The sequence below is a fragment of the Neophocaena asiaeorientalis genome, unplaced genomic scaffold, assembly GCF_003031525.2.
Source record: "Neophocaena asiaeorientalis asiaeorientalis breed wild unplaced genomic scaffold, Neophocaena_asiaeorientalis_V1.1 scaffold430, whole genome shotgun sequence".
Lineage (NCBI taxonomy): Eukaryota > Metazoa > Chordata > Mammalia > Artiodactyla > Phocoenidae > Neophocaena > Neophocaena asiaeorientalis.
Window position 1 is genome coordinate 30,384 of NW_020173691.1, and position 25,476 is coordinate 55,859.

At 52.3% G+C, this 25,476-nt stretch overlaps 1 protein-coding gene across 2 annotated transcripts in view; it reads right to left on the reverse strand.

The window, feature by feature from the left end:
• Positions 1-3,918: 3,918 nt before the first annotated feature.
• Positions 3,919-25,476, reverse strand: part of CAPN2 (calpain 2) — a 58,020-nt gene continuing 36,462 nt past the window's right edge. The window contains exons 7-21 of one of the 2 annotated variants that reach the window (XM_024750457.1): positions 23,583-23,668; positions 22,595-22,669; positions 21,733-21,893; positions 19,097-19,266; positions 17,192-17,203; positions 15,927-16,138; positions 14,779-14,815; positions 13,789-13,854; positions 12,504-12,561; positions 10,183-10,247; positions 8,898-8,966; positions 8,259-8,337; positions 7,195-7,311; positions 6,639-6,697; positions 3,919-4,870 (exon numbers count right to left, since the gene is read on the reverse strand). In XM_024750457.1, the coding sequence (XP_024606225.1) occupies positions 4,847-4,870; positions 6,639-6,697; positions 7,195-7,311; positions 8,259-8,337; positions 8,898-8,966; positions 10,183-10,247; positions 12,504-12,561; positions 13,789-13,854; positions 14,779-14,815; positions 15,927-16,138; positions 17,192-17,203; positions 19,097-19,266; positions 21,733-21,893; positions 22,595-22,669; positions 23,583-23,668 (1,290 nt within the window). In that variant the 3' untranslated portion in view covers positions 3,919-4,846. Of the gene's footprint in view, positions 4,871-6,590; positions 6,698-7,194; positions 7,312-8,258; positions 8,338-8,897; positions 8,967-10,182; positions 10,248-12,503; positions 12,562-13,788; positions 13,855-14,778; positions 14,816-15,926; positions 16,139-17,191; positions 17,204-19,096; positions 19,267-21,732; positions 21,894-22,594; positions 22,670-23,582; positions 23,669-25,476 lie in introns of those variants that run through there. The other variant, XM_024750456.1, reaches the window with a different exon arrangement.

A 25,476-nucleotide genomic window follows, 5' to 3' on the forward strand; every position in this document is an offset into this window, starting at 1 on the left:
GCTTTTTACCGGCTTTAGTTTTTTATGTCACGTTAACAGCCTTGTTTAACGTTCCTAAGCCATTGGAATATCGTACCCTGCTGAAAAATAATGAGAATTTTTTTTTACCAGCCATGTGATTAAACGTAAGTATTTCTTTGCTCGGTTTTGCGATTTGTGAGTTTGATGGCGGTCTTTGTTATAGAATTAAGATGCTTTTTAAAGATCCTAGAGGCCATGGTGCTAGAAACTTGTACCTTTACCTAGCGCTTCTGATAGGCTGTCTCAGTGTCCTCATTTTATTTTAGATTCTCCATAGAGTTATATACATTTACGGGATGAAAACTTAGGTAGACACAGTCTGCACGTCATTTTATTAATATGTTACCAAGTTTGTGAATTTTGGGGGAACTCATTTTGCTTAGTGAAACTGTGTCATTTAATAGAAGATACAGGTGAGAAAAACCAGTGGTCACTACTCCTTATACATTTTTATGAGTAGCTAACTTCCAGCAAAAAAGGAAGATAGATGAATGACAGAACATATGATGCCTTTCAGAGTCATGCAGAAGCAGTGACAACATGGATGAAACATCAGAAGACCTGTGTGGTAGACAGAATTCTAAAGATGCCCCTCCAGCCCCTCATATCCCTGTCCTGTGGTGCTGTGGACTGACTGACTGTGTCCCCCTAAAATTCATGTTGAAGCCCTAACCCCCAGTGCGATAGTATTTGGAGGTGGGGCCCTTGGGAGGTGATGAGGTTTAGGTGAGGTCCTGAGGGTGGGGCTGCGTGATGAAGTTAGTGTTCTCAGAAGAGGAAGAGTCTGGGCTTCCCTGGTGGCGCAGTGGTTGAGAGTCCGCCTGCCGATGCAGGGGACGCGGGTTCGTGCCCCGGTCTGGGAGGATCCCACATGCCGCGGAGCGGCTGGGCCCGTGAGCCATGGCCGCCGGGCCTGCGCGTCCGGAGCCTGTGCTCCGCAGCGGGAGAGGCCACGGCGGTGAGAGGCCCACGCACCACAAACAAACAAAAAAAACCACATCAGAAGAGGAAGAGTCTGGCGCACTGTGTGACGATACCCCAGGAAGGCCGCCGCTCTCACCAGACACTGGACCTGCTGGCACCTTGATCCTGGACTTCCCAGCTTCCAGAATCACGAGAATGTTACTTAAGCCATACAGCCTGCGGTATTTTATTACAGCAGCTTGAGCGGACTGAGACACCTGGTTATTTAATCAAGCACTAATCCGGGTACTGCCGTGAAGGATTTTTCAGATTTAAATTAAATTTACTAATCAACTGACCTGACCATAGGGGGATTATCCTGGGCCCATCCCAGGTGGGCCCAACTTGAGCCCTTCAAAGCAGGAGAGATGAGGCCGAAGGGGAGGTCAGCGAGATTTGAAGTGAAGGGATTCGACCTGCCATTGCTGGCTTTGAAGGTGAAGGGGTCATGAGCCAGGGAATGTGGAAACTGAGGAAACCCCTGGATGACAGCCAGCAAGGAAACGGGGACCGCGGTTTTACAACGACATGGACCTGAATTCTGCCAACCTGAGTGGGCCTGGAAACAGATCCTCCTCCAGTCTCCAGCAAGAATGCGTCACCCAATAAGAGAGGTGTTGGACTTTAACCTACAGAACTGGGAGATGGTGGGCGTTCTTCAAGCCACCAAGTTTGGGCAAACATGTTACAGCAGCACAGGAGCCAAAAAAAAACAATGGATTCTCGTCCTGGGCTGGTGCACTTACTCATCCATCCTGTGACCTTGCCCGGGACACTCAGCCTTGTGTGTATAATCTGAGATGGGGTCGAAGGAAACCATACTAAGTACTATACAACAAATTGCGCCAATGTATGAAAAGGGAAGATGGGAAAATTTGGGAAAACGTGATCATCTCACTTTTATTTCCTTAGTCCGAAACTTAGAGCATCATTTGTTTTTATTCTCCCTTTGGGGTATTTTTACTTGCTTGTTTTATTATCAGAATATCCGTATATTAAAGCTCCCTATAGGGGATTCCCTGGCAGTCCAATGATTAGGACCTCACGCGGCATAGCCGGAAAAAAAAAAAAAAGCTCCTTAAAAGTCTAGAAAAAGGTTATGAAGCCAGGGGGGAAAAGACCACTATGGAGGCAACCATAACTAACATTCGGGCCTATTTCTTTCTATTCTTGCTTATGATTTTTCTCTTCACATAGTTGAGAGCATACTGTTGAAGCAGTTCTGTATTGTCCTGTTTTATGCTTCACGTTGCATCACATGCATGATTTTTAATGGCGGTGTAGTATTCTACCACGTCATTCATCCAGTCGTTTGTGTTGAACGCGTGGCTGCCTTTCGCTTGTGTTATCGATGCTGCACTCACATCTTTATGGGAGCAGAATTTTTAGATTGTTGAAAAAATAAGTGGGGATAAAGCAACTGGAGAATGGGCCCTGCTAAGGAGGGTAGGGTGTAGACTCTGGCTGTGCTTGGAGTCTAAAGGCAGTGGAGCCACCGAGGGGTTTTAACCAGGGGAGTACGGGAGTCAGCCAGGGAGGCAGGCGAGCAGGGGTGTCCGAGAGGGAGAGGGGACGGCAGGGACGGCAGCACGAAGTCGGGGCGGGTGATGGCAAATACGCGTTCATAGCTTTTGGCTTTGGGAGGTAAGTGGTGATCATCAAAAGCAGTTTTAGGAGAGTCAGGCCATTAGCCAGATCGCAGAAGGTGAAGGAGTCACAGAACGATGCAGGGGCGCAGCTGCTGGGGAGGCCTGGCTCTGGGGGAAGGAGGCGGGTGGTCTGTGTGTTACCAGGCGGCGGGCCTGAGGCACCTGAAAGAGAGTGTGAAGAAAGGGGCCAGCTGATAGGCTGCGATTGCAGTTCAGAGCAGAGACGGGGAGGGCTTTTCTTTTGGACTGGAGGGAAGGGAGCAATGGGGGATTAGATTGGGGTGACTTCCTCGGGGCAGAAGTCTGGGGGGGATTTACTTTATCATCTGGCTCTTTCCCCCCGTGAAATCTCTGCCCTTCTCTTTTAAATCTTTTCTAAATTTGCTACGATGAGCGTATACCGTATCTTTTTTTTTTTTTAAGCATTATTTCTTATCCTGTGACTAAAAGTGAAGTTGTGAACTCCAGCTTCAGGCAGCACCACAGGTCAAAGTGCACCGGGAGGGGCAGAGCACCCGGAACAGTGGGAAAGGTTTGGAGCAGCCTGGGTGGATTGGGGGGAGCCTGCCTGCCCTTCCCCTCCCAATTTCTACCACTCCTGTATTTCAACCGCCTTAGCACCCTCCTCTCCCCTTCCGGTGGTCAGCCTACCCTCGCCCCACCCCACCCCTCCCATAGCAATCCCGTGTCACTGGGAGCATCCAGCCCTCCCAAACCCAGTTCTACTGAATGGAAAAAATCACCACCCCCACCCCCACCAGGGGAAGTGCTGCCTGTTCTTGGTTCCCGCTTCCTCTGGGCCCTGAGATGCTCCGCAAGCAGGAAAACTTAAACTCCTGTGAGTTGATTTGGGAAATCCATCTTCCTATCTTTTCATGAGATAGTAGGCTGCCATTTGCCTCTCTCTAGTCATCTGACATCTTTCCCTTCTGCGATTCCTCAAGGATCCCCAGCAGCCGACCTGTGGTTTAGCTGCATGTCTTCCTGGCTTTCCCTTGTTCCCTCCACCAAAGTGACAGGCAGGTGGCAGGCGGAGCACAAACTTGCCGGTACCTCCTTCAGAGACCAAGAAGCAGTAGAAATTGGAGCTGACTTTATGGTCAATTATCAAAGCTTCTGAATTGGATTTTTAAAAAGCTCTATAGTTCCACACTGAAATGGAGGCCAGCTGCCCTTTCCTCTCGATACCGGCATTTAGGGAGGGAGGGAGCGCGCCTGGCTAGAGGGGGATGGGATGTAACTGGGTGTGCTCACCGCTGGGCCCTCAGGAAGAGCGGCACCCACGTGGGATTGCCTGGGCGACTCTTTATTGAACAGTACATTTGGAAGAAGGTAAGGCAACAAGGCAGTATCCGTACAGTGTCGCTAGCATTTACCCAAGGTGAAGCCAGGAAACACGTTCATGTGGTTTCCACGGGCGTCCCCCCTAATCCATGCGCGAACGCTAGCGGTGAAGTCTGGGAAGGTTCGAGGCACGCGGCGAACAGCTGTGCTGTCTTCCGTCACCGTGGGCTTGCAGACGGGACCCCCGGTTTGGGTTATCACTTCAGCCGAGCACCAGGAGCGTCCCTTCAGTGTCTTAACGCTCAGTTTATAAGACCAGACATGCGCGAGGACTTGAGACAGACGCACTGTTAACCAGTCAGTTTTATATAAAATCTGTCTCTTATTTAACCCAAATGAGAGAGATGTGCTTCTCACCTGGCCTCTTCAGATGCCTTCGTGATACATCGTATTTTTCCATTTTACTCAAGGGGAATGGTAATCCCTGGACAGCTGTTTGGTACATGTCACAACTATATTTTTAAACTCAAAGTTGCTTTAAATATTGCCGGCAAGGACCTTATGTCCTTTAAGGTTGACTGAATGTTAAATTAAGCTCAGCTGTTAAATACCTCCCTGCATTTTTTCCTGATTTAATATTGTTATAAACAGGAAAGTGTGTAAAAGTAAAGTGTATACTATGTACAGATTGAAGGTTTTCTCTAAGTTTTTCAAGGGTTAAGTGACTCACTTGCATTTAGTACGATTATATGCAAATCTTTTACTTTGATATCTGAAAGTTCTGCTTTCTCAAGTAAATAGTATCATCATTTCCAGCTCTAATCAATGTTCCCATAATTTCAAGATCCAGATAAGAAGTTTCTCTGTGGAGGCTTAGTCCGTGGCTGATTTTCTTTCATGAGAAGTCTTCAGGCAGATCAGTTATAACCTCAAAGTACTGAAAAACACAGCCACTGTGGGGAAGGAAAAAAACCAAATCAGTTCAGTGAGCATTCTCAGAATTAAGAGGCTATCTGAGTACCTATAGATTATTCTGAAAGATTGACTGTTGTACGAGAAAAGCTGATCAAGGGTTACGATATCAGAGTATTAACTCACATTTTTTTCTACCTGATTTCTAGAGTCTAGCTTTTTACAGGGTTGTAAAAAGCCGTTATCTGAATTAGGTGGTCATGAATCGTATTACAGGGTTGACGGAAACACGTGAAACGTGAAACGTGGAAAGCACGAATCAGCATTTCTGTATCCCTGCCTCAGTGTCACATCAGAGGTTAGTTTGGATAGCCCTTAAACTAGTGGTTTTCAACCTCGGTTCTCTACTGGAGTAATCTGTGAACTTTAAATCAGACTCTAATGAAATCAGCCTGGGATGGGCCTGGACATCAGGACTTTTGCGAAGCTCCCCAGGACTGCAACCTGCAGGCAAAGCTAACAGTCGCTGCAAACTGAAGGAGAGGTCTTCTTCTGTCGCAGCCTCAGGAAAAAGAGAGTTGAGTGTGGGGAACTCCAGCGACCTGTGAAAGGCGAGGCTTAGGAAAGGAGGGAAAGCCAGTGGGTGAGATGTTTCTCAGAGGAAATGGGAGGATGGTCTGAGTAGGCTGGCTGCATAAAACAGTGGGAGCCGGGGAGGAATGAGATTTCCAGCCAGAAGGATAAAGGGGGCTGCAGTTTCCCAAACTTCACACGTGGCATGTTTAGGTCCCAATTGTATTGCCTCTACCTTAGACTGCAGTCTCAGGGGAGGGTTATTTCCTGGGCTACACAGAGTTTTAAGCAAGTTAGTGTTCTTTGGAACCAGCTAAAATGTATTTTGCAGTTGGCTCGCGTTACTTTAAAATGCATTAATACCAGAGTGAAAGAGCTATTTAGTTGCTGGCTTCCTCCAGAGTTCGAAATTCAGTGGAAGGAGGCGCCAGTCCCTCACCCTCGTCCTTCTTACCACTCTGCTCCTCTCTGGTCCCTGGGACTTGGTCATTCCTACCCAGCACTGGCCACCCAACCCCAGTCTCTGTAGCCTGTGTTGCTCCAAGCTCAGTTCCCCCTTGGACAGAGGAAATGCAAGCTGGAGCCGGGCAAGGATGAAAAGTAAGCCCAGCTGGCTTCCTTCTTTGAAGTGAGAGAACTTTCTGTCTTCGGATGACAAGAGAACATTTTTGCGCTTTGCTTTCTGTGGAATTGGCATACCAACTGAATTTCGAGTGATCGTTTCAGAGGTGCCTGTTGCTGGGGTTCCAGACACATGAGCACAATCATTATATATGCTAAGCTTATCTACTATTGTTATTTTATTTTAAAGGTGGAGGAAGTAGAGAAAAGTAATTTGTGCAGAAAGTATTTTAAGTAGATCTAAGAATGACAGATCTTCCCAAGACCCACTGAAATTTCATCCAAAGGGTTTCTTTGTATAAAAAGCATCTGCTCCCATGCATGCTAATAGCAGGTCATTTTTCTAAGAGGGGTTCTGCAGCCACCCTCTTCTTCTTTTAATCTTGTGCTATTCTCAAGGCAAAGCTTCTGGGAGGAGGGACCAGGTGTGTTTTCTTGGACTCGAGAACCAGTGGGTAGTTGGGAAATGACTGCCAATAGAGGTGCACTGTGGGATCTTACAACAATTTACAGCCTGATCCTGACAGACCAAAAGCCACAGATCTCTGTCGTCCAAGTAGCAGCCCTTCTCCCCTCCGTCCCCTAGGAGTAGGGGCTGGGAAGCTGCTTACTTACAGACATAAGGTCAAGCTGGATCATACCAGTATCCTCGGGGTCCAGCTGCTTAAATATCCCTGTGGAGGCAGAAACAGGATGTCATATAAGTGAGCTGCAACAGAGGTCACATTATCCTTTTCCCCAGCCTGGCAGCTGATTTCACTGAATGGCACAAGTTACGATTTCTTCCCTCTGTCCCCAGGTTAAAGAAGGATTTTCATTTTCTTTTTGTTTTTGTTTTTGTTTGTTTTTTGTTTTGTTCTCTACGCGGGCCTCTCACTGCTGTGGCCTCTCCCGTTGTGGAGCACAGGCTCCGGACGCGCAGGCTCAGCGTCCATGGCTCACGGGCCCAGCTGCTCCATGGCATGTGGGATCTTCCCGGACCGGGGCACGAACCCGTGTCCCCTGCATCGGCAGGCGGACTCTTAACCACTGCGCCACCAGGGAAGCCCAGGATTTTCATTTTCAACTGGACAGACACGTCTCTGGCTCAGGTGGTTTCACCCGTGGGGAAAGGCAGGCTGCTTTCGTACCGAGAGAACTGAAATGGGCCTTTACCCAAACGGGCACTTACTGAATAGTGTTTCCAGTCGAATCAAACACCTAACAAAATTGTCAAAATCGATGATGAGCTGGTCATCTGCGAACCGAGCAACGATGACTTGGTGGAGCTGACAGGGCATCTTGAAACCTGCAGTTAAATGAACATGCAGACCGATTGCCAAGTGTTCGGTTGCACCCTGGGGCTCTGTTCATGGGCTCTGGACCCGGAAGATGAGAGTTACGATTGCTTTGGTCCCCTGGCTGCTCTGCTGTGAGACTGTTTTTATTTTGCAAAGCCAGTGCCTTCCGCCATTGCTTCTGTTTCCGCACTGTTCACCTCCACCCTCCCTCTTTTTTTTTTTTGCATTTTAGTATTTACATATTATTTATTTAGGCTGCGCCGGGTCTTAGTTGCGGCATGCGTGTGAGATCTGGTTCCCCGACCAGGGATCGAACCCAGACCCCCTGCACCGGGAGCGCGGAGTCTTACCTACTGGACCATCAGGAAGTCCCGTCTCCTTACTAACATGTAAGACTTTCCTTGCCTGTTCCTACTTTCATGGGCAGGCTGTTTCATGCTATCGATCCTATCTCCTTTTCTGTCTGTCTCACTCTGAATCGCCTTGGAGACTAGATTCTTCCTGGATGTATGTGGCAGAAACTGTTCATGCTAAACTAATATTAATTCTCCCTTTTTCCATAGTTGTAGAATTTTTAACAGGCCATGGCTGCCTAGAATCAAGGCTGCATTTCCCAGCTTCCCTGGCAGCCCTCTGAAGCCTTGTGACTAAGTCTTGACCAGCCCTGCACCTGAGCGGAGGAGGGCAGGGTGTGTGGGTCTGCTGAAAACTGGCTTTGCCTGCGACCCGCTGGGGCCCTTGGAGGGAAACTGAGATTCCAGACGGCTTAGAGGGCAGAGCGTCCTGGCCTCCATTTCATTTTACCAATTAGTCTTTAAAAGGCGAATGAAAAGGATGTGTTTGTACTGAACCAGCACCTACTCTATTTCATAGCTTACCAAACTTTGTATCGTATAGAGTAAGTTTTCACATATTCTACAGATAAGAGAAAGAAAATACAGTTAGGAAGTGTTACCCGCTTCTTCTAATGCTTTCCGCATCTCATAGGAGTTCATGGTTCCGGACCTGTCCACGTCGATTTCCCGGTAAATTTTCTGGAACATACAAAATAGTTAGAAAACCATGACCCAAAAGGTGGCAAGTTACCTCTCTGTGCTGTGTGCTAAGTGGGGCTGAAGTTCTTCCAGCTCCGTGCCTCTAGTTTGGCCTTGGAAGCATCACCCATGTTTCTGCCTTAAAGAGTATTTTGTCTCTCTCCATGAGCTAGTTTATAAATATGCCCATCAAATCACCTAGCCAACTACATGAGCCCCTGTTATTATCTTCTGTAATTTTTGTACTTTAGCTGTCAAAAACCCAAACTACAAGGGGCTACATGGCCTTTTCAGGACACTTGATGGTGGCTTTTAGATGACCCAGTTTCCAGTCAGTAAGGCAGGGAGTAAACCACGTAACTTGCAAAGTCTTTGTTTTTCCTGTTTGCATTTGCCCAGCCCTGTCTTCACCCATTCTGAGCTCCGTTATGAGTACAATCCCCTCTGCTTGGAGATGCTCCTCCACCGTCCTAAAGAGCTGCTGCATCCAAAAGTACGTGCATGGCGCGTTGCCCACACAGATCCACCGCCCCTGCCGCCCGGCCCTCCTGGGCTCTCACTTGGTATTTCTGAATCTTGGTCCAAAGAATGTAGAACTCCTTCAGACCCAGCTTGCCACTCCCATCCGACTGCCTGCAGTTAAGGAAAGCTCCCAGAGTCTGGGTTCACGTGGGCCGTGGCACCTGGTTTGTCCTCTCCCCTGGAGAGTCTGGTAACCACGGCTCAGTCACGAGGAGCTCTCGCAGAAGGACCCTTCTCCTGCTCTTCACACTGGCTAGACCTCCATCTGAGGGCTGGTGGAAGGGCCCAATAGAGACCTACTGGTCCCCCGACTCTCTGTATGCCGAGGGGTCTGGGGGTGCTATGCAGCTGGCCCCAGTTCCTGCTAAGAAGGAGCTGTTGGAGGATATGCAGATGGCTTCTAATGGCTGCGCCCTTGCCCATTTAGGGAGTATCATTATTTCTAAGAGGCCTTCTGTGAGGGGAGCTACACAGCAGGTGCCATGAGCCCACCAGATGAAACTTCATAGAAGCTTAAGCCATCCAGGCCATCCTTGCCCAGCACCTCTCAGTAAGCAGCAGGGACAGCAGACGGATGATAAGCTGGCCTCAGGGCCGGGTGGTGGCCTGGGAACAAGCAAGAGGAAGGAGAGTGCTCTTGGAGGGTGGGCCCCTATCTTATGAATCAGGAAGAAAATCATGACTGGGGAAAGCATTCACATCAGAAGTATCATGGTAGGGACTTCTCTGGTGGCACAGTGGTTAAGAATCCATCTGCCGATGCAGGGGACACAGGTTCGAACCCCGGTCCGGGAAGATCCCACATGCCGCGGGAACAACTAAGCCCTTGCGCCTAGAGCTCGCGAGCCACAACTACTGAGCCCACGTGCCACAACTGCTGAAGCCCGCGCACCTGTAGCCCAGAAGAACCACTGCAATGAGAAGCCCGTGCACCGCAACAAAGAGTAGCCCCTGCTCGCCGCAACTAGAGAAAGCCCGTGCGCAGCAACAAAGACCCAACACAGCCAAAAAAAAAAAAAAAGTATCATGGTTTAGGGACTATTTCCCTAGAGGTAACACATCCAAGCTGCGCTGGGCAGAGAACAGCGGGCATGCTGTCGGGAATTTCCTGCAGGAACCCCTCAGCCTGTGGCATCTCACATTCCCTCGGCTGAAGCCCCTCAAATTCCCTACTAAGGGAGGTCAGTGCTGACAACAGTCCTACGCCTCAGCCAGCAGGGACAGCTGGCCGCTGTGAAGGGGAGGAGGCCTGTGTTTGTATCTTCCTGGAGTGAAGTTTCAAACTCTCCCAGCCTCTGTGCTGCGGGGCCCATTAAAGGATACATCGAGCATGTCAACCATGATTTTGCAGGTCTCTATGCTGAAGCCGTCTGACTTGATATCTTGGCCTAGGAGACAAAAATAAGTGTGACAGGAACATCTTCTAGAGCAGTACTGTCCAATACAACCTTCTACGATCGCAGAATATTCTGTATCTGCACCCTCTGATGTGGGAGCCACTGAAATTGTTTTAAATAGCCACACGAGGCAGGTGGCCACCACACCGGGACGGTGCAGAGGCTGTGTTACATCTGCCTGACTTCTCTGTATATTGGCCATGGGCATACGGAGTTACAATAAGTGCTTTTTAAATAAGTAAGAGAATGGTAAGAGTCTGGGCCTTGAAGTGTTCATAAGATGCAAAGTCACCTGTGGAGATAGCGGGGGCCCCGCGTGTTTATTCTAGGCAGGGCCCTGAGAGAGGAAGAGGTTTACTTAACTGCCTGTCTGCAGGCATTTAGGGGGCCTCTGTGTCCCCAGCTGGGTTAGCCAGAGGGCCAGAGCCTGTCCGCAGCCTGCGCTCTCCTAGGTGAGTCACTCACTGGTTGGGTCCCGTCTATTTGGTGGTCGACAGGTGGCGTGAGAGCCTTGTCACAGATGTGAGTCTGTTCCCACAGCCTTCAGGGGAGCCCACCCTTCTCATCATGTCCTTGTGGAAGGTTAGGACGTACCCTGTCTCAAAGCTGCTGTTCTGGTCTCTGACCCCTTCTCGGGTGTGGGTGTGGGCTGTGCCTGGGGCCCTTGGGCAGGAGTCGTCACTGGGTGTGGAGCGGGGAAGGGTACTGAGCTCCGGGGCTCGGGTGAGGCTACTGCCGTGCCCCCAACAAGCAGCAGCTGAATCCCAGCTGGTCCCAGCCCGACCCCTTCCCTCCCCCTCCCCGCATCTGTGCAGAAACAATGGGGCTCAGTGTCCCTGGGTTCATGACAACCACACAGCTCAACAGGCTGTGACCTCACTCGTGCCTGGTGGCCTCGAGGGTAAACACCATCTTCTCATCACCCCCAGATTGGAGGAGGGGCGCCGAGGACCAGGGTCCGCCTTGGGGAAGCCCTACCCTGGCCGCTGGACCCCCTGGCTGCAGCTCTGCCAAGAAGCTCAAACGCAGCCTTTTGTTTGGAGGCCACCGGGCACGGATCGGTCACACGTGGTTCCTGTGAGGGACCACATGCGTGTCGTCCACGTTCACTGTGATGAAGACCCCACTGGCCTGGATCCTCCTTTGGCTTCAAGAGGAGGATTTTTATCTCTTGGGGTTGGGCCAGAGTGAAGTCCACGGGACTTCTGGAGACGATCCCTAGGCTGACGCTCAGCCCTGACGACATACGCTCTGGTTTCGGATCCGGGCTGAGAACTCCTGATACCGTACAGACCCCTGCTCGTCTCATCAAAGCAGCACAGTTCTGGTGATAACTCGAGGGGGAGAAGAGCAGTGTGTGTGGGTGCTTTCTCCCCACCCCCTGCAGTGGTGATCAACACTGGGGAGGCGGACGGTCCATCCTTTGATATTTTTTGCTTAAGAAACAGTTTAACCTGAAAAGGTGCATGAGGGCCATGGCTCTCCAGCTCCTTCTCCAGTCTCCACCCAGTTCTGTCCGTTCTTTATAGATGCCCATCAGCCTGGGCTGAGAGCAGTCACTTCTGGAGCCTTGAAGCCACTCGCCTGGCCCACTGGCTCAACTGAAGTGACATTGCTCCCATCAAGAACTGGCTCGACCAGGCTCCCTTAAACACACATTTGGGAGATGAGCCTTTTTAATGCCATCCCCTCAGCTGGAGTGGAAGATGGACCACTTATTTTCCCATTCTGGCCCATCAGTGAGCTGTCGTCACTCTGTCAGTGGTTACCCGCTAAATACAGCCGGGAATCCAGGGATGGGGATGCTTTCTGGCTCCCACCACGCTTTTTCTTAGCAATTAATCATCGTAAGAGTCACCGTATATACAGAGCCCAGGCTTTGTTCCTACACATCATCTCACTTAAGACATTCAACCACTCTGAAGAGGTTAAGTAATAATACGCCTATTTTGCAGGTAAGGAAACAAGAGTCAGGGAGATTATCTAACTCGGTTTAGATCACAGAGCTAGTAAGTTGTGGAAACCCGGATGTGATCATTGACCTCTAGACTCCAGAAACCTTCGCCCTTTTTTTATCACATCGGGGAGAACCTCCTTCATCCGGTTCCTTGGTGGTGACGGTGGCGTTTAAGCAGGAGTGGGGGTGACAGTTCAGCCACAGCCGCTGAGCCGCGGAAGGGGAAGGGTCACCGTGTCCCCTCACGTTGCAGGAGCAGGATGAGGGATGTGCGAGGGGTGGGTACTTACGCTTTGCCAGAACTCTTCTCAGGATTGTCTGCAACTCAAAGGCAGAGATCTCTGCATCCTGTGGAGATGCAACCAGAGCGTCATTATTGGCTCCCTTGGGGCTGCGTGAAGCACGGAGCAGCGGGTGTGTAACGGGTGTCTGCTCTGGCTGAGCCCGCGGGGTGCATTAGAGCTGGGGCAGGTGTGCACTTCTAACAAGCCCCTGGGGTACGCCGCACAGGGAGCACAGCCACAGCCCAAGTTTCTGATAGTGTTTTAATGCAGTGTGCCCCAGGCAGAGTTCGTTCGCCATCGCTCTGCTGTAGAGAATATAAAGAATAAATCCATTCTACCCATGTTTGCGGTCTCTTGACTCAGTTCTCTATACCCTTCCTCGCACCCAGCATGCCTTCCTCTCCCTTTAAAACCCAGATCTGGCTTCCTGCAAAGCTGGCTGGGACCGGCTGTCTCCAAGAACTGGCCCAGCACTTTTTCTGTGGCCCTTGATGTCAGAGCTCCTCAGAAGTGGTGCGGGTACCTCTGTTCACTTACACATATTGTGTAACTGGGGGACAAGCCCCATTATTTAAGACCAAGACTGACATTGTGCGTACTTGGGGGATGTGTGTGTGTGTGTGTGTTTCAATCAGTGTGGAAGTATGTCTCTACGATGCCCCTTCCCTTAGAAACCAGGAGGGAGGGAGGCAGACAGGCGGGCGGAGGCATGGGGCGGGTGGCGCCTGCTTTAACTCTGATGAGGAGGCCCGGGTAGGCCGATGGTGGACACTCGAGAGAGCTAGTGTGCTCCATATATGGAGGAGAATGACTTTGTTTGGAGTCGTTGGAGGAAGAGGCCTGCTAACTTTGTAGCGGACGGAAGCCTAGATGCCTGAGGGATTTCTTTTTTAAGGACAGGGAAGGCTGACACTCTGTTGCTTGCATCCTTGAGACTGAAAACCCTCCAAGTCCCCACATATTTTCATGGCAATCAAAGAGAAGGGGCTGAGTTCCATGTCTCAGCTGCAGTGGCACAGAGCAAACAAAACAGCCACAAGGAGAGGCCCAGAGTCCTCAGGCAGGAGGATCACAGTCAGAGCCGACCCCCGACAGCAGAAGCCCCTGGCGACTGGACGTGCAGAGGCCCTGGGGAGGCCTTGGGTAAGGAATCTGAGCGGAAATCCCTCTTTGCTTTTTGTTCATTTTGTTTCCTCTCCCCGCCTTAGACTGAAGTCTCCTTGAGGGCAAAGATGGTCTCTTCCTTTGCGTCAAGCAGGGCGCACAGCACAGAGGCTTGGGGAGCACTTACCTCTCCTGCCAACTGGGCAAACAGCCTCCTGAATCCATCATCGATGTCGTCCTCGCTGACATCAATCTGGAAGGCGAGGCACAGAAGTGAGACACAGTGACCAGCGGGCACCTGCTCTCCCTTCCGAGGCGGCCTCCCCCGCCACCTCAGTTACCCTCTCTCAGGCCTGCATTCTAAGGTTACCGGGATTGAGACGAAGGACAGTGTGAGGAATTAAGGAGTTTTTTTTCCAGTTAAAACACTTAAGAGGGACTATAAGCTATGTGGGAAGGAGTTACACTCTAATTTCTCACATAGGCATCTTCTCCAACATTCCACCAAAATGGCCTTTTATGATCTAAGTAATGGGGACTCAGAAGTGTAAAGACGAGCTGGCGTGGTCTGGAACGACTCTGAACGTGGCGAGAGCACAGCCGTGAGGCCCTTGGAAATTGCTCCATGTCTCACTGAGTACACGGAGCTTCAGCAGCTGAGGAATAACAGTCATCAAGCCGCTGCGGGCACCAGGACAGAGGGAAAAGCGCTCCTTCCCATTTGTGTGCTATCCTTCCTCAACTCTGGACGCTTAGGTTGGGTCTGTAATTCCTGAGTTGCAGTCCTCAAAGCCCTCAGGATTTACCACTGCATCACAACTCCCAGAAAACTCCAGGGAACCTGAAAAATCTTGTCATGCAACGTTTCCATTTTGTTGATGAGAAAACTGAGGGCCAGAAAGGGGAGTGACAAGACCGCCCACTGCTCAGAGCAGCCTGGTGTCCCATCCTCCAGGCACCCCGTGCGTGCGGGCTACATCCAGGGGACCGTCCAGCCCCACGCAGCGGCCACAGCCGGTGCAGGAGGCGCTCTCGGACTCCCAGGCCAAGGCTGCACCCTAGTTTCAAGCTGTGCTCGTGAAATCCTAGGGGCCTCCTGAACCCTTGGGGTTATTTTCTGCTCCGCTGCTCCTGGGTTGTTCAGGACAGAGCGGGTGAAGCTCAAGCAGTACGGTACCTCTTCAAGGGTGGCCTCGATTTCGTCGTCGACAACTCTGGAAACAGAAGGAAACTACGCGTCACTGAAAAGGGAGCGTTGCAGAAATCCCGGCTAAAATGAAACTGTGCCGTTAAACCCAGCATGGGGTGGGCACGGGGTTTTTTCTGCATCCCAAGTTTCTGTGACAACACATCCCCTACAGCATAAATTACAGTTAGAAATGATCCAAGAAAAACAACTTGGAGAGTCAGAACTGTTTTGTTTGCTAGTTTTCAATCTTCATCGAAGAGCACAGGCTTCCCAGGTACTACGGTGCTGGCGCTCTGGCCTGGAGGAACAGCTTTTTAGGTTCCCTCTGAAACGCCCTTTGCCGTCATAAATCTTCACACGGAGAACCATGCAGTGTACCCTGCTGCCTACTTGCTCTGCCGAGGGTGGGAGAAGGCAGGGAGGCCTGGGTGAGATTTCAGCTGAAGCTCAGTCTCTGGCTAGTTTATCTCACACACGGTCCTGTGTGCAGGGCTGGGTCCTTCTGCTCCACAGAGAGGGAAATTCCTTCTCTGCTGTTCATTTTCTTAGACACGCCCCCTCTTCCCACACCCTGGTCCTCTGGCGCCCAGCCTCCTGTCAGTTCTAGAGGGGCTCCAGGGCCTTCCAGTAAATCTTGTGCTTAAGTTGCCCAAGGCTGATTACATCTCACGCAGTCAAGGGCCCAGCTGAACAGACACGGTTAAGCCAGCAGCCATTGTGAATTGAGGACAGCGGTGTCAGCCAAAAATGGTCCCTGAACAGCGGGGCTCCAGTGAGGACAGGGGAGCGCCTGGAGACCTCGTGACTGTAGCGGGGAGAGGCTCTGGAGACATCTGAGGGACCACTGGGATTGGCACTTAGACCCTCGGCTCTGCCAGGCTGGTGGGCTGGGGACGCAGGGATTCTACCAGCATTGCCCCAAATGACAGGCATTTGCAATTTGCTCTACAACCATCCCTTTCTCATCAGAAAGATCCTGAGTGTCTATTTTCTTTGCTGACCCGAGGACAGCACTAACGTTCTTCGATACCTCAAGTCCTCACGAAGCGGGTGGGTACTACAGAAAAAGAAGCTGACGCGTGGGTCCAGGCGGGGCAGGAACAAGGCGTGGGGACGAGGAGGGCTGAACGACCTACTGGTAGTCAGCTTTCTTCTCGGAAAAGACCCGGATGCAGAAGTCCCCGTCCTTGTTGGGCTCGAAGGTGGATGGCACCAGGATGTACTCCCCCGGGGGCAGCTTGAAGCGGTTGAGCACCTCCCGCAGGTTGATGTAGGTGTCCGACCGCTCCCTCGCTCGGTGCGTCAGGAAGAAGCTCTTGCTGAGGTGGACATTGGTCTGTCCTGTCAACTGGTGAAGAAACAGGAGCAAGAGGGAGTGGAGGGTGGAAAGGGCTCCAAGCACCGTCCTCTCCACTCATCGAGACAAGAGGCTCACGGCAACAACTCTGCATCATCTTAGATGAAAAGCTAACTTTCTACCCCAAACAGGGGCTCAGAGGCACACACAGCAGGGGACCCACATTCACCCCCTGTCTTCAGATGCCCCATCTCTCCACTCGGACAGAGGTCCTCAGCCTTCCCCTTACGACTCAGGGGCATTAAAGTGCCCTCGGCCGGGATCCACTCAGTTCTGTGTGGTATAGACACACTGACGCAAGCAGCCAGGACCGTGGCGAGGAGGGGGCGCAGCTCTCAAATGTGGGGTGTCAGTCTGACCACAGCATCCACAAAGGCCCAGCACGCCACCAACTGCCCTGTCCTGTGTGTCGACTTGAATAACTGTGGCCTTTAAAAACACACACTGCGACTGTGTGTCTCACCAGCTCGGTTAAGCCTAACTGTGGGCCTACTAAGCGCTCTCACGTATCACAGCGCATCCCAATAGTCTGGCAAGGTGGATGGTTGACCAGTTTTACTGACAAAGAAACTGAAGTCCAGAGAGGACAGGTTAATTGCTCAAGGTCACACAGCTTGCAAATGGCAGAGCTGGGAATGGGGTCCAGGCCTCTTTCTGTGCTCCCCCATCTTATAATACCACCGCAGGGCTCATCATTTCCCTTGAGGCCTGTTTTAAGAGCACTACGGGACTCCAAGAAGAGTCTCCTGCAGCCCCTGGACCACGGACCCTCCACCCGGAACTAAATGTGTGCAGCGGCTTTGCCAGGTCTGGGGAGACAGCACGCCCCGTGGCAACTGCCCCAGCTGCCTTACCCTGTGCTTAGACCCTGGGATCTAGGACCTGAGCAACCTCACTGCAGCCCAGAGGGGCTGGGGACTCATCCTTCATCGCCACCAGCCCCTGCCCAGGCTTCACAAGACCCCCGAGCCAGCAGGCTAAGCCTTCTTCCTTGTTGGTGAACCTGAGCCCCCAGGGACAGCGGCTGACGTGAGCCAGACGTACCTCCTCTGGAATCTGCAGATAAAGGAGAACACGCTGAATTCAGACTCTGGAAAAGCTCCGGAAAGAAATGTCACCACTGAGATGGTCTCCTTTGCTACCCCCCTTTCTCTGTAGCTTTACCAATAGGAACTAAGTCAACCCACTAACTATTTCCCAAGGAACGCAACATATTCCCACATTTAAAAAAAAATCTTATGAGCCGGCGATAATGTACATGAGCCCTTAGCACCGTTCTTAACTTATAGAGCAAGAAACCGAGGCCTGGAGCTGTGAAGTGACCTGGCTGACCTGGCTGAGGTCACCCAGCTGCCTGTAGCAAAGCCCACACCCCACCCTCGCCGCCAGGGAAAGCAGCGCTGGAGGAAGCAGCACAGGGACACAGCTGCCCCCCGGGGCTGGGAGCCAGCAGGTACTGGTTCTAAGCTGCTGCCGGCCACATCCCTCTGTATTTCCTCAAGCAAGTCACTTCCCTTCTCTGGCCTCAGTTTCCTTATCTCTAAAACGGGATAGGTGCTTCTTGGCTCTGAAAGCCCATGGGTGGATTTCCAAGTCTGGGCTGTGTGTCACAATCCAGTCTGCATTTTTTTTGCAGCTATTCTGTCCTAGATCTGAAGTCCTCAGCTCCTACTTCAGAGACTGAGAAGCTTGGAATTATGTGCATTTTTATTTATTTATTTTTTTTTTTTGCGGTACGCGGGCCTCTCAGTTTTGGCCTCTCCCGTGGCGGAGCACAGGCTCCGGACGCGCAGGCTCAGTGGCCATGGCTCACGGGCCCAGCCGCTCCGCGGCACGTGGGATCTTCCCGGACCGGGGCACGAACCTGTGTCCCCTGCATTGGCAGGCGGACTCTCAGCCACTGCGCCACCAGGGAAGCCCTCATGTGCATTTTTAGAAATGATGGCGCTTGCCCAGCTCCACCTGTTGGCGGGTGAGCAGGCAGATCGTCGCCCCACGGGCGGCAGCCGTGTTTCCCTGCTGGGTGAAGTGAGCAGACAGCCTTCTCCCCGACACTGTGTCTGACTCCTACGCGCCGTGCTGGGAGCCCGGCTCTCAGGGTTCGGTGGGAGACCTGATGTGTAGTATTTGCTAATTTCCATGCTGTACATACTGCCCCCTCCCTGCCGTGGCTGTCTTCAGGCTGCCCACGTGACCTCACTGAATGTCGGGCTGGGAAGAGTGGGCTGGTTCCAGCACATCACTGCGGCCCGCCCATCACACCAAAGTGCACCCCACTTGAGTGGCTCTGAAGTCTTCCTTGCACCCCGCTTCTCCCACTGCTCACCCCAGGCCAGGAGCAGCTATTCTCTGTGCGGGAGAAGGGAGAGGGGAGGGGACCAGGCCCAGCGTGTTGGGTCAGTTGGTTCGGAATGAAAGGACACGGGGGCAGTAAGAGCGCCTGTGTTGGGCGCAGGGCTCTAGCCGGCTGAGCCCTGGTGGGAGCAGAGGACCAACTGCTCCCCTGCCCCGAGCATGGGCTCTGCCCAGCAGGACGGGACCTGCTGGCTCAGTTCCTGCCCTCACAGTGGCTCCGGACATGGTCCAGCATACTCTGTCCTCGCCTTACATCTGTTGTGTCCTTCGGAGATTGGTAGCCAGCCAGAGTGCCAGGCCTGGGGGAAGTGAGAAGGGACACAGAGCCCACTTGAAAGAGCGGGACTCCCCGGAAGCTGGCTGCAGGGGAAGGGGGGTGGGGGCTCCTGGTGACCCAGACCAATTGCAGGGACCTCCCTGCATGAGTCTCTTAGGACTGGCCCGGCCCATGGCTTTGCTTTTCCTTGGCCAAGCTCCCGGCCTGGGGTCCCATCTCCACGTCTGTCTCTGGGGTTGGCCTTCGTCGCAGGGGCTGACACGAGCCAAGGTGGAAGGGAAGGAGGAGCCCCAGCCCTGTGGACGCCCCTCCCATACCTCATAGATGCCGAAGCCAATGGTGTGCATGTCCTCGCCCATCTTCCTCTGCCGCCGCCGGTGCTTCTGGATGAGACCCACCAGGAAGGTGCAGCCGTTCTCCCCGTCCTCCTGGTCTTCGTCCTCCTCCTCCAACTTGATCAGGTACTGAGGGTTCATCCAGAAGGTATCTGTAGCCAGAAGGGGCGGGGTCAGTCACTCAGACTGCAGGAGCCCAGCGTGAACAGGTGCGCATGGGGGGACGAGGGGACGAGGCCGCGCTGGTCGCAGGGGTTGGAGGCTGCTGGGAGAGGGGTGAGGATGGGCGGGTGGGGGTATGGCAGGGCAGAGGAACCAGAAACCAGGGCTGGCTGGCAGCCCGTCCGGGTGGCAACAGGCCATGAGCAGTGGAGGGCTGGGGGTTTGTCTGAACCTCACGGGAACCTAAATTAGAAACTCCCCTTTGCAGTTCTCTCTCGCTCGCCCTCAGGCTGGCCGGGCTTGGGAGGCATCCTGGAACAGGGTGGTCAGAGCTGAGGCCCAGATCTCCTTTGGCTCAGCTGTGATATCTCCCCGTGGTATCTTCTCACCAGGCTCTAACTCGGGGGTCAGAGATGGCTCAGCTGGCCTGGCTGGGGGGACTTGGGGACTAGGTCTGCACCCCCCTCAATGAACCCAGGGGCCAGATCTCAGCCTCTTGTTCTGTGTCCCCGTCCTCCTGGGCCTGTCCCCTTGCCCACTCCCATGGTGTCTCTGCCCTCCCAACTTTCAAAACCAACTTGCAGGAAGGAGCTGAGATTCATTCATTTTAAGGATAATTAATGTGATCGCCTTCCTTTACCTACTAACATTCTACTTGTGGAGATAAAGCTATCTAGTGTAGGGTTTGGCAAACTATGGCTCTATGGGCTGCTGGCTGCCTGTTTTTACAAGTAAAGTTTTATTAGAACACAGTCATCACATCTGTTCATTTAAGTATGGCTGCCTTCGGGCTACAGCAACAGTTGAATAGTTGCCATAGAGACTAGATGGCCCACAGAGCCAAAAGGGTCAACTATCTGGCCCTTAAGAGAGAGTCTGCCAACCCCTGATCTAGTGGGTAGGAGACATAGTCTTATCTGAGGCAGAGGACCATCCCAGCACCTCTGGAACTTGCTTGGTGGCTGCATACATGAGGTGAAGGATTAAAAGCACCAGAGCTGGGCTTCCCTGGTGGCGCAATGGATAAGAATCTGCCTGCCAATGCAGGGGACCCAGGTTTGATCCCTGGTCCGGGAAGATCCCACATGCCACAGAGCAACTAAGCCCGTGCGCCACAACTACTGAGCCTGTGCTCTAGAGCCACAATTACTGAAGCCCGCGTGCCACAACTTCTGAAGCCCGCGTGCCCAGAGCCCCGTGCTCCGCAACAAGAGAAGCCACCGCAATGAGAAGCCTGCGCACCGCAATGAAGAGTAGCCCCCGCTCGCCACAACTAGAGAAAGCCTGCACACAGCAACAAAGACCCAATGCAGCCAAAAAAAAAAAAAGCACCAGAGCTAGAGGCACCAATCTGCTAGTCCCAGTCTGACTACTTGCTCTGTGGCCCAGGTATGCCACTGAGAGCCTTGGTTTCCTCATCTGTAACAAGAGAATCAATATATGACCATGAATTGCCACTGCAGTACTTAAAGACTGACTCCACAGTCAGACTGCCCGGGTTCAAATTCTGGGCACAGTGAAGGCTGTGAGGCCTTGGGCAAGTCACTTAACCTCTCCAAGCCTCAGTCCCCTCATCTTAAAGATGGAGATGATTAATAAAGTGCCTGCCTCAGAAGGCTGTTGTGAGGATTAAATGGAGTAATATATTAATAAATCACTTAGCACAGTTCCTAGCACCCAATGTATGTTTCATAATTGGCAAATGTCATCATGATGGGACAATTTCTGAGTGGGAGAGGGCAGGGGAGGACTGGGCCATTGAGGCAGAAGGGTCAGGGGAATAAACAAAGGATAAACCAGAGGAGGAGTCCTTGCCCCCATCTGAGCAGGACCCCATCAACATCTGCTGAGTGAATTGGGCACAAGAGGATTGCCAGGCAACAACCAGGGTCTGGATGTGCAGAGGTCCAGTGGGTGAGGTCCCCCTGCTGGGCTAGGCCGCGTGGGCTTCGTGTGGATAAAGTAGCCCACGGGGGCTTCCCTGGTGGCACACTGGTTGAGAGTCCGCCTGCCGATGCAGGGGACACGGGTTCGTGCCCCGGTCCGGGAAGATCCCACGTGCCGCGGAGCGGCTGGGCCCGTGAGCCATGGCCGCTGAGCCTGCGCGTCCAGAGCCTGTGCTCCGCAACGGGAGAGGCCACAACAGTGAGAGGCCCGCGTACCGCAAAAAAACAAACAAAAAAAAGTAGCCCATGGGTATGAAGTGGGATTAACGCTGCCTCAGTGGGCGAGGCCGTGGCATCAGGGAATCTAGGGCCCGGAGAGGAATCACAGAAACAGCACGTCTTGGGTTCTGTGTGGGCAGGGAGACAAGTGAGTGCAGAAGGCAAGGGGCTGAGGGGACAAGAAGGGTGTTGAGGTGGAGACTCAGGGAGAAGAGGCAGAGGGTCCTGGAGGGCAGGAGCGGCCAGGATGGGGTGCAGCACACCAGGGTGGGGCGGTGGCAGGGTGCTCACTCGGGTAGTTCCTGCAGCCGCCCGCGGTGGAGCCCCGCCTCCAGTTCCCATCCATCTTGGTGAGCTTCCACTTCTTGTAGGTGTCACTGGTCAGCGTGTCAGGGGTCAGGTTGCAGATCTCCAGGCGGGAATAGTGCCTCAGGAAGTCGTTGAAAGACATCCTGCAAAAGCAGGGACGCAGCACCCAGGTTGCCGGAGGACACACTGATAAGCCTGGACCTTCCGCCCAAGGCCAGACTAGGACCCAGTCAGGGCCAGGCAGAGCTGCTAGGAGACAGCACCTCGGGGCCACATGGCCACCAGGTCCGCCACTGGAAGGCGCCAGTTCTAGTCCTGGTGCTACCACCTTCTAGCCAGGTGACCTTCAGCAAGTTACTTAAGCCTCTGTGAAACTCAGAACTCTCATCTGTAAAAATGGGGGCCATGTGTATCAAATGAGACAAAATACGGCTGCTCATTTGGTCAAACGCCAGTACTGTGCAGCGGTAGGTGGCCCCAGAGCAGCACAGACACAGCCGCGTGGGCCCCACTGCTACTCTCCAAGGGACCCATTTCTTGAGGCCTCGGGATGAATCTCTAGGAACTGGCTGGGAGAAAGGCCCACCTTCCCCCTCTTTTCTCTTGGGACCTGAACATGCCTGCAGAATTCTTAGCCTTCTCTGCTGAGCTGCTCAGCTTTGAAACCCTACTGCTGAGATGGACCAACTGGAGAGGTTCAAGAATTGTTTTGTTCAACGTCTTATAGTGAATTTAAAACAACAACAAAACCAGGATCCCACGCCCCTGCTCCCTCAACACGATAATCTCACTCATTTGCTAGTAAAGATCAGACACCTCGTTCCCTAAAGCCTAAGAATCTTACCAGAATTCCCCATCTTCCTGCCGTCTGGTCAGCCTTTCCCTCTCCTCTGGGTCAATAGTGGTCCAGTTTGGGCAGCTGGAAAACCAAGCAATGGGAGAGGCATTAGAAACTAGTGTGGGACGATGACTTCTCCCCAAGATGCCCCAAAGATGAGGACCGGGGACATGCTCTCCCACCTGAGGGCTCAGACCCCAGTAAGGGAGGGAAGTAACACACAGGTAGCTGAGAGGTACAGGGCAGCAAGGTGAGAGGATATATTATCCTGGAAGATGGTGGCAAGGAAGATTCCAGAAGATGAACACAGCCCATCAGAGAGACATGAAGTAGCATCAGTGGCCCAAACTGAGATGGGCCTGTCAGCTCTTTTAAAGGGCGATTGGAAATTCGATGTAGGGTAGGGGCGCTCATCTTGGCCTCTGTGGCTGACCTGCAGCCCCTGGCAGGCGTCTCTATGCCATGGCAGAGGCTGCCAGGGAAAAGGTGAAGAACTGTGGGTGCTGGGCTGTGGAGGGGCACGGGGAGACGGGAGCAGAGGAAGACCATGAGAGGGGCTCACAGAGTTCACCCCAGAGAGTCGAAGGTCTAACAGGCCTACCAGGAACCCTGGACATCAACAGAAGGACTCCTCTCTGGTCACAGGCACAAAGTTTACATCCTTGGGATAGAACGAGTGCTTAGGGGAGGAAGGGTGTATTTTTTCCCTGAAGATCCAATAGCAAGGTGACGCCGAGCTAGGGAAGGGAGGAACCATGAGATGATGAAAGGATGAGCATCCCAGGAGCCCTGGGCCTTGTAAAGGCACCCAGACGGCTGGAGTGCACTGGTTAAGAGCCTAGAGGGCCACCAGCCCCAGGGGTCCCACTCAGGGTGGCCTGTGCTCTCGGGGATTTATTCTCAGCATGGCTACCGTGCCCCGCCCCTCCTCAGCTCCCCCAGAGACCCCTGGAAAGAGTGCCCCCACGCCGGCTCCCGAACCTGCCCTACTCACTTGTCGTTCCACTGCCCGGTCCACTCCACCTCTCCCCAGGGATTCCGGATGCGGATCAGCTTCTGCAGGCTTCCTCTGCTTTCCACCTGCAGGAGGGGTGGGTGAAGGAGAGGAGAGAGATGTTGAGTTCAAGCCAGGCCTGGAGGTTCTCCGGCCCAAAGCCCCTTTTTCTCCATGAGCCAGGGGCAGGAGGCATCAAGTCCATGTAATAAGGGGGATCGCAAAAGGGAGAGGGCCTTGACTCCCAGACCCTCGCTGCTGCTCGGCTTGGGCAGCTCCCAGGGTCTGGCCCTTGGAGGACCAGGGCTCTTTTTTTTTTTTTTTTTTTTTTTTTGGGGGACACGGGCCCAGCCGCTCCGCGGCATGTGGGATCTTCCCAGACCAGGGCACGAACCCGTGTCCCCTGCATCGGCAGGCGGACTCCCAACCACTGCACCACCAGGGAAGCCGCAAGGACCAGGGCTCTTTAACCTCTATCCTGAGTCTGAGGCACAAATGTGCTTGTTCTAGACTCTGCATTGGCACGTCACTTCTGAACCTTAGTTTAACTAACTATAATAGCGTGTACTTTTGTCACAGGAGCTCCATCAAATGAACACTGGTGATGACAAGAAAATGCAGTGCATGAATCTTGATTAAACCCTGGACTGGGGGCATTGAGGGTACTATAAAGGACATTTTGGAGCAACTGGGAAAATGTTTACATGGACTATATATTAGATCATGTTATTGAATTAATGTTTATTTCTTCAGCATGAAAATAGTACTGGGATTCTGTAAGAGAGTGCCCTTATGGGTAGGAGATAAATGCTGAAGTATTCAGGAGTGAAGCGTCTGTTGTGACATCTGCAGTTTACTTCCAGATGGCTCAGAAAGGAAGTACACATACATAGAGACAAAACAGATGTGGAAAATTTCAACCACTGTGGAATCTGGAAAAGCAGCATTTGGATGTTTATTATACTATTCTGTCAACTTTTCTGTAGACTTGAAATTTTTCAAAATAAAAAGATATATGCGGGGGTGTTAAAAAAAAAAAGAGAGAGAGAGGGCACTGCACATGTCAGAAGACCTGGGATCTAGTCCGGGTTTTGTAATTAACAGTGGATGGTGGCTACCTAACAGTATTTATAGTATAAACAAAACAGCAAAATCCAGGACAGCGACCTGCTTGGACAAAATGTGTCAGGTGCAGTCTGAGTGCTTTACATATATTAACTTGTTTGAATCACCTCAACAACCTGCAATGGATGTTATATTTTTTAATTAATTAATTAATCAATTTTTGGCGGCGTTGGGTCTTCGTTGCTGTGCGTGGGCTTTCTCTAGTTGCGGCGAGCGGGGATTACTCTTCATTGCAGTGCGTGGGCTTCTCATTGCAGTGGCTTCTCTTGTGGAGCACGGGCTCTAGGCATGCAGGCTTCAGTAGTTGTGGCACGTGGGCTCAGTGGTTGTGGCTCACGGGCTCTAGAGCGCAGGCTCAGTAGTTGTGACACACGGGCTTAGTTGCTCCGCAGCATGTGAGATCTTCCCGGACCAGGGCTTGAACCGGTGTTCCCTGCACTGGCAGGCGGATTCTTAACCACTGCACCACCAGGGAAGTCCCTACAATGGATATTATTATTACTGTTTCTAATTTAAATTTGAGGAAACTAGGGGGCAGAAGACAGCTTAAATAACTGCCCAAGGCCACACAGCTGGCAAGAGGCAGAGTCAGATTTGACCACTACAGTAATTGGGGCACCAATGCTTCTGTGAGATCAAATGTGAAAGCACTTTTTGTTTTTATGTTAGTTTCAGCTTCACAACAAAATGAATCAGTTATACATATACATATGTTCCCATATCTCTTCCCACTTGCGACTCCCTCCCTCCCACCCTCCCTATCCCACCC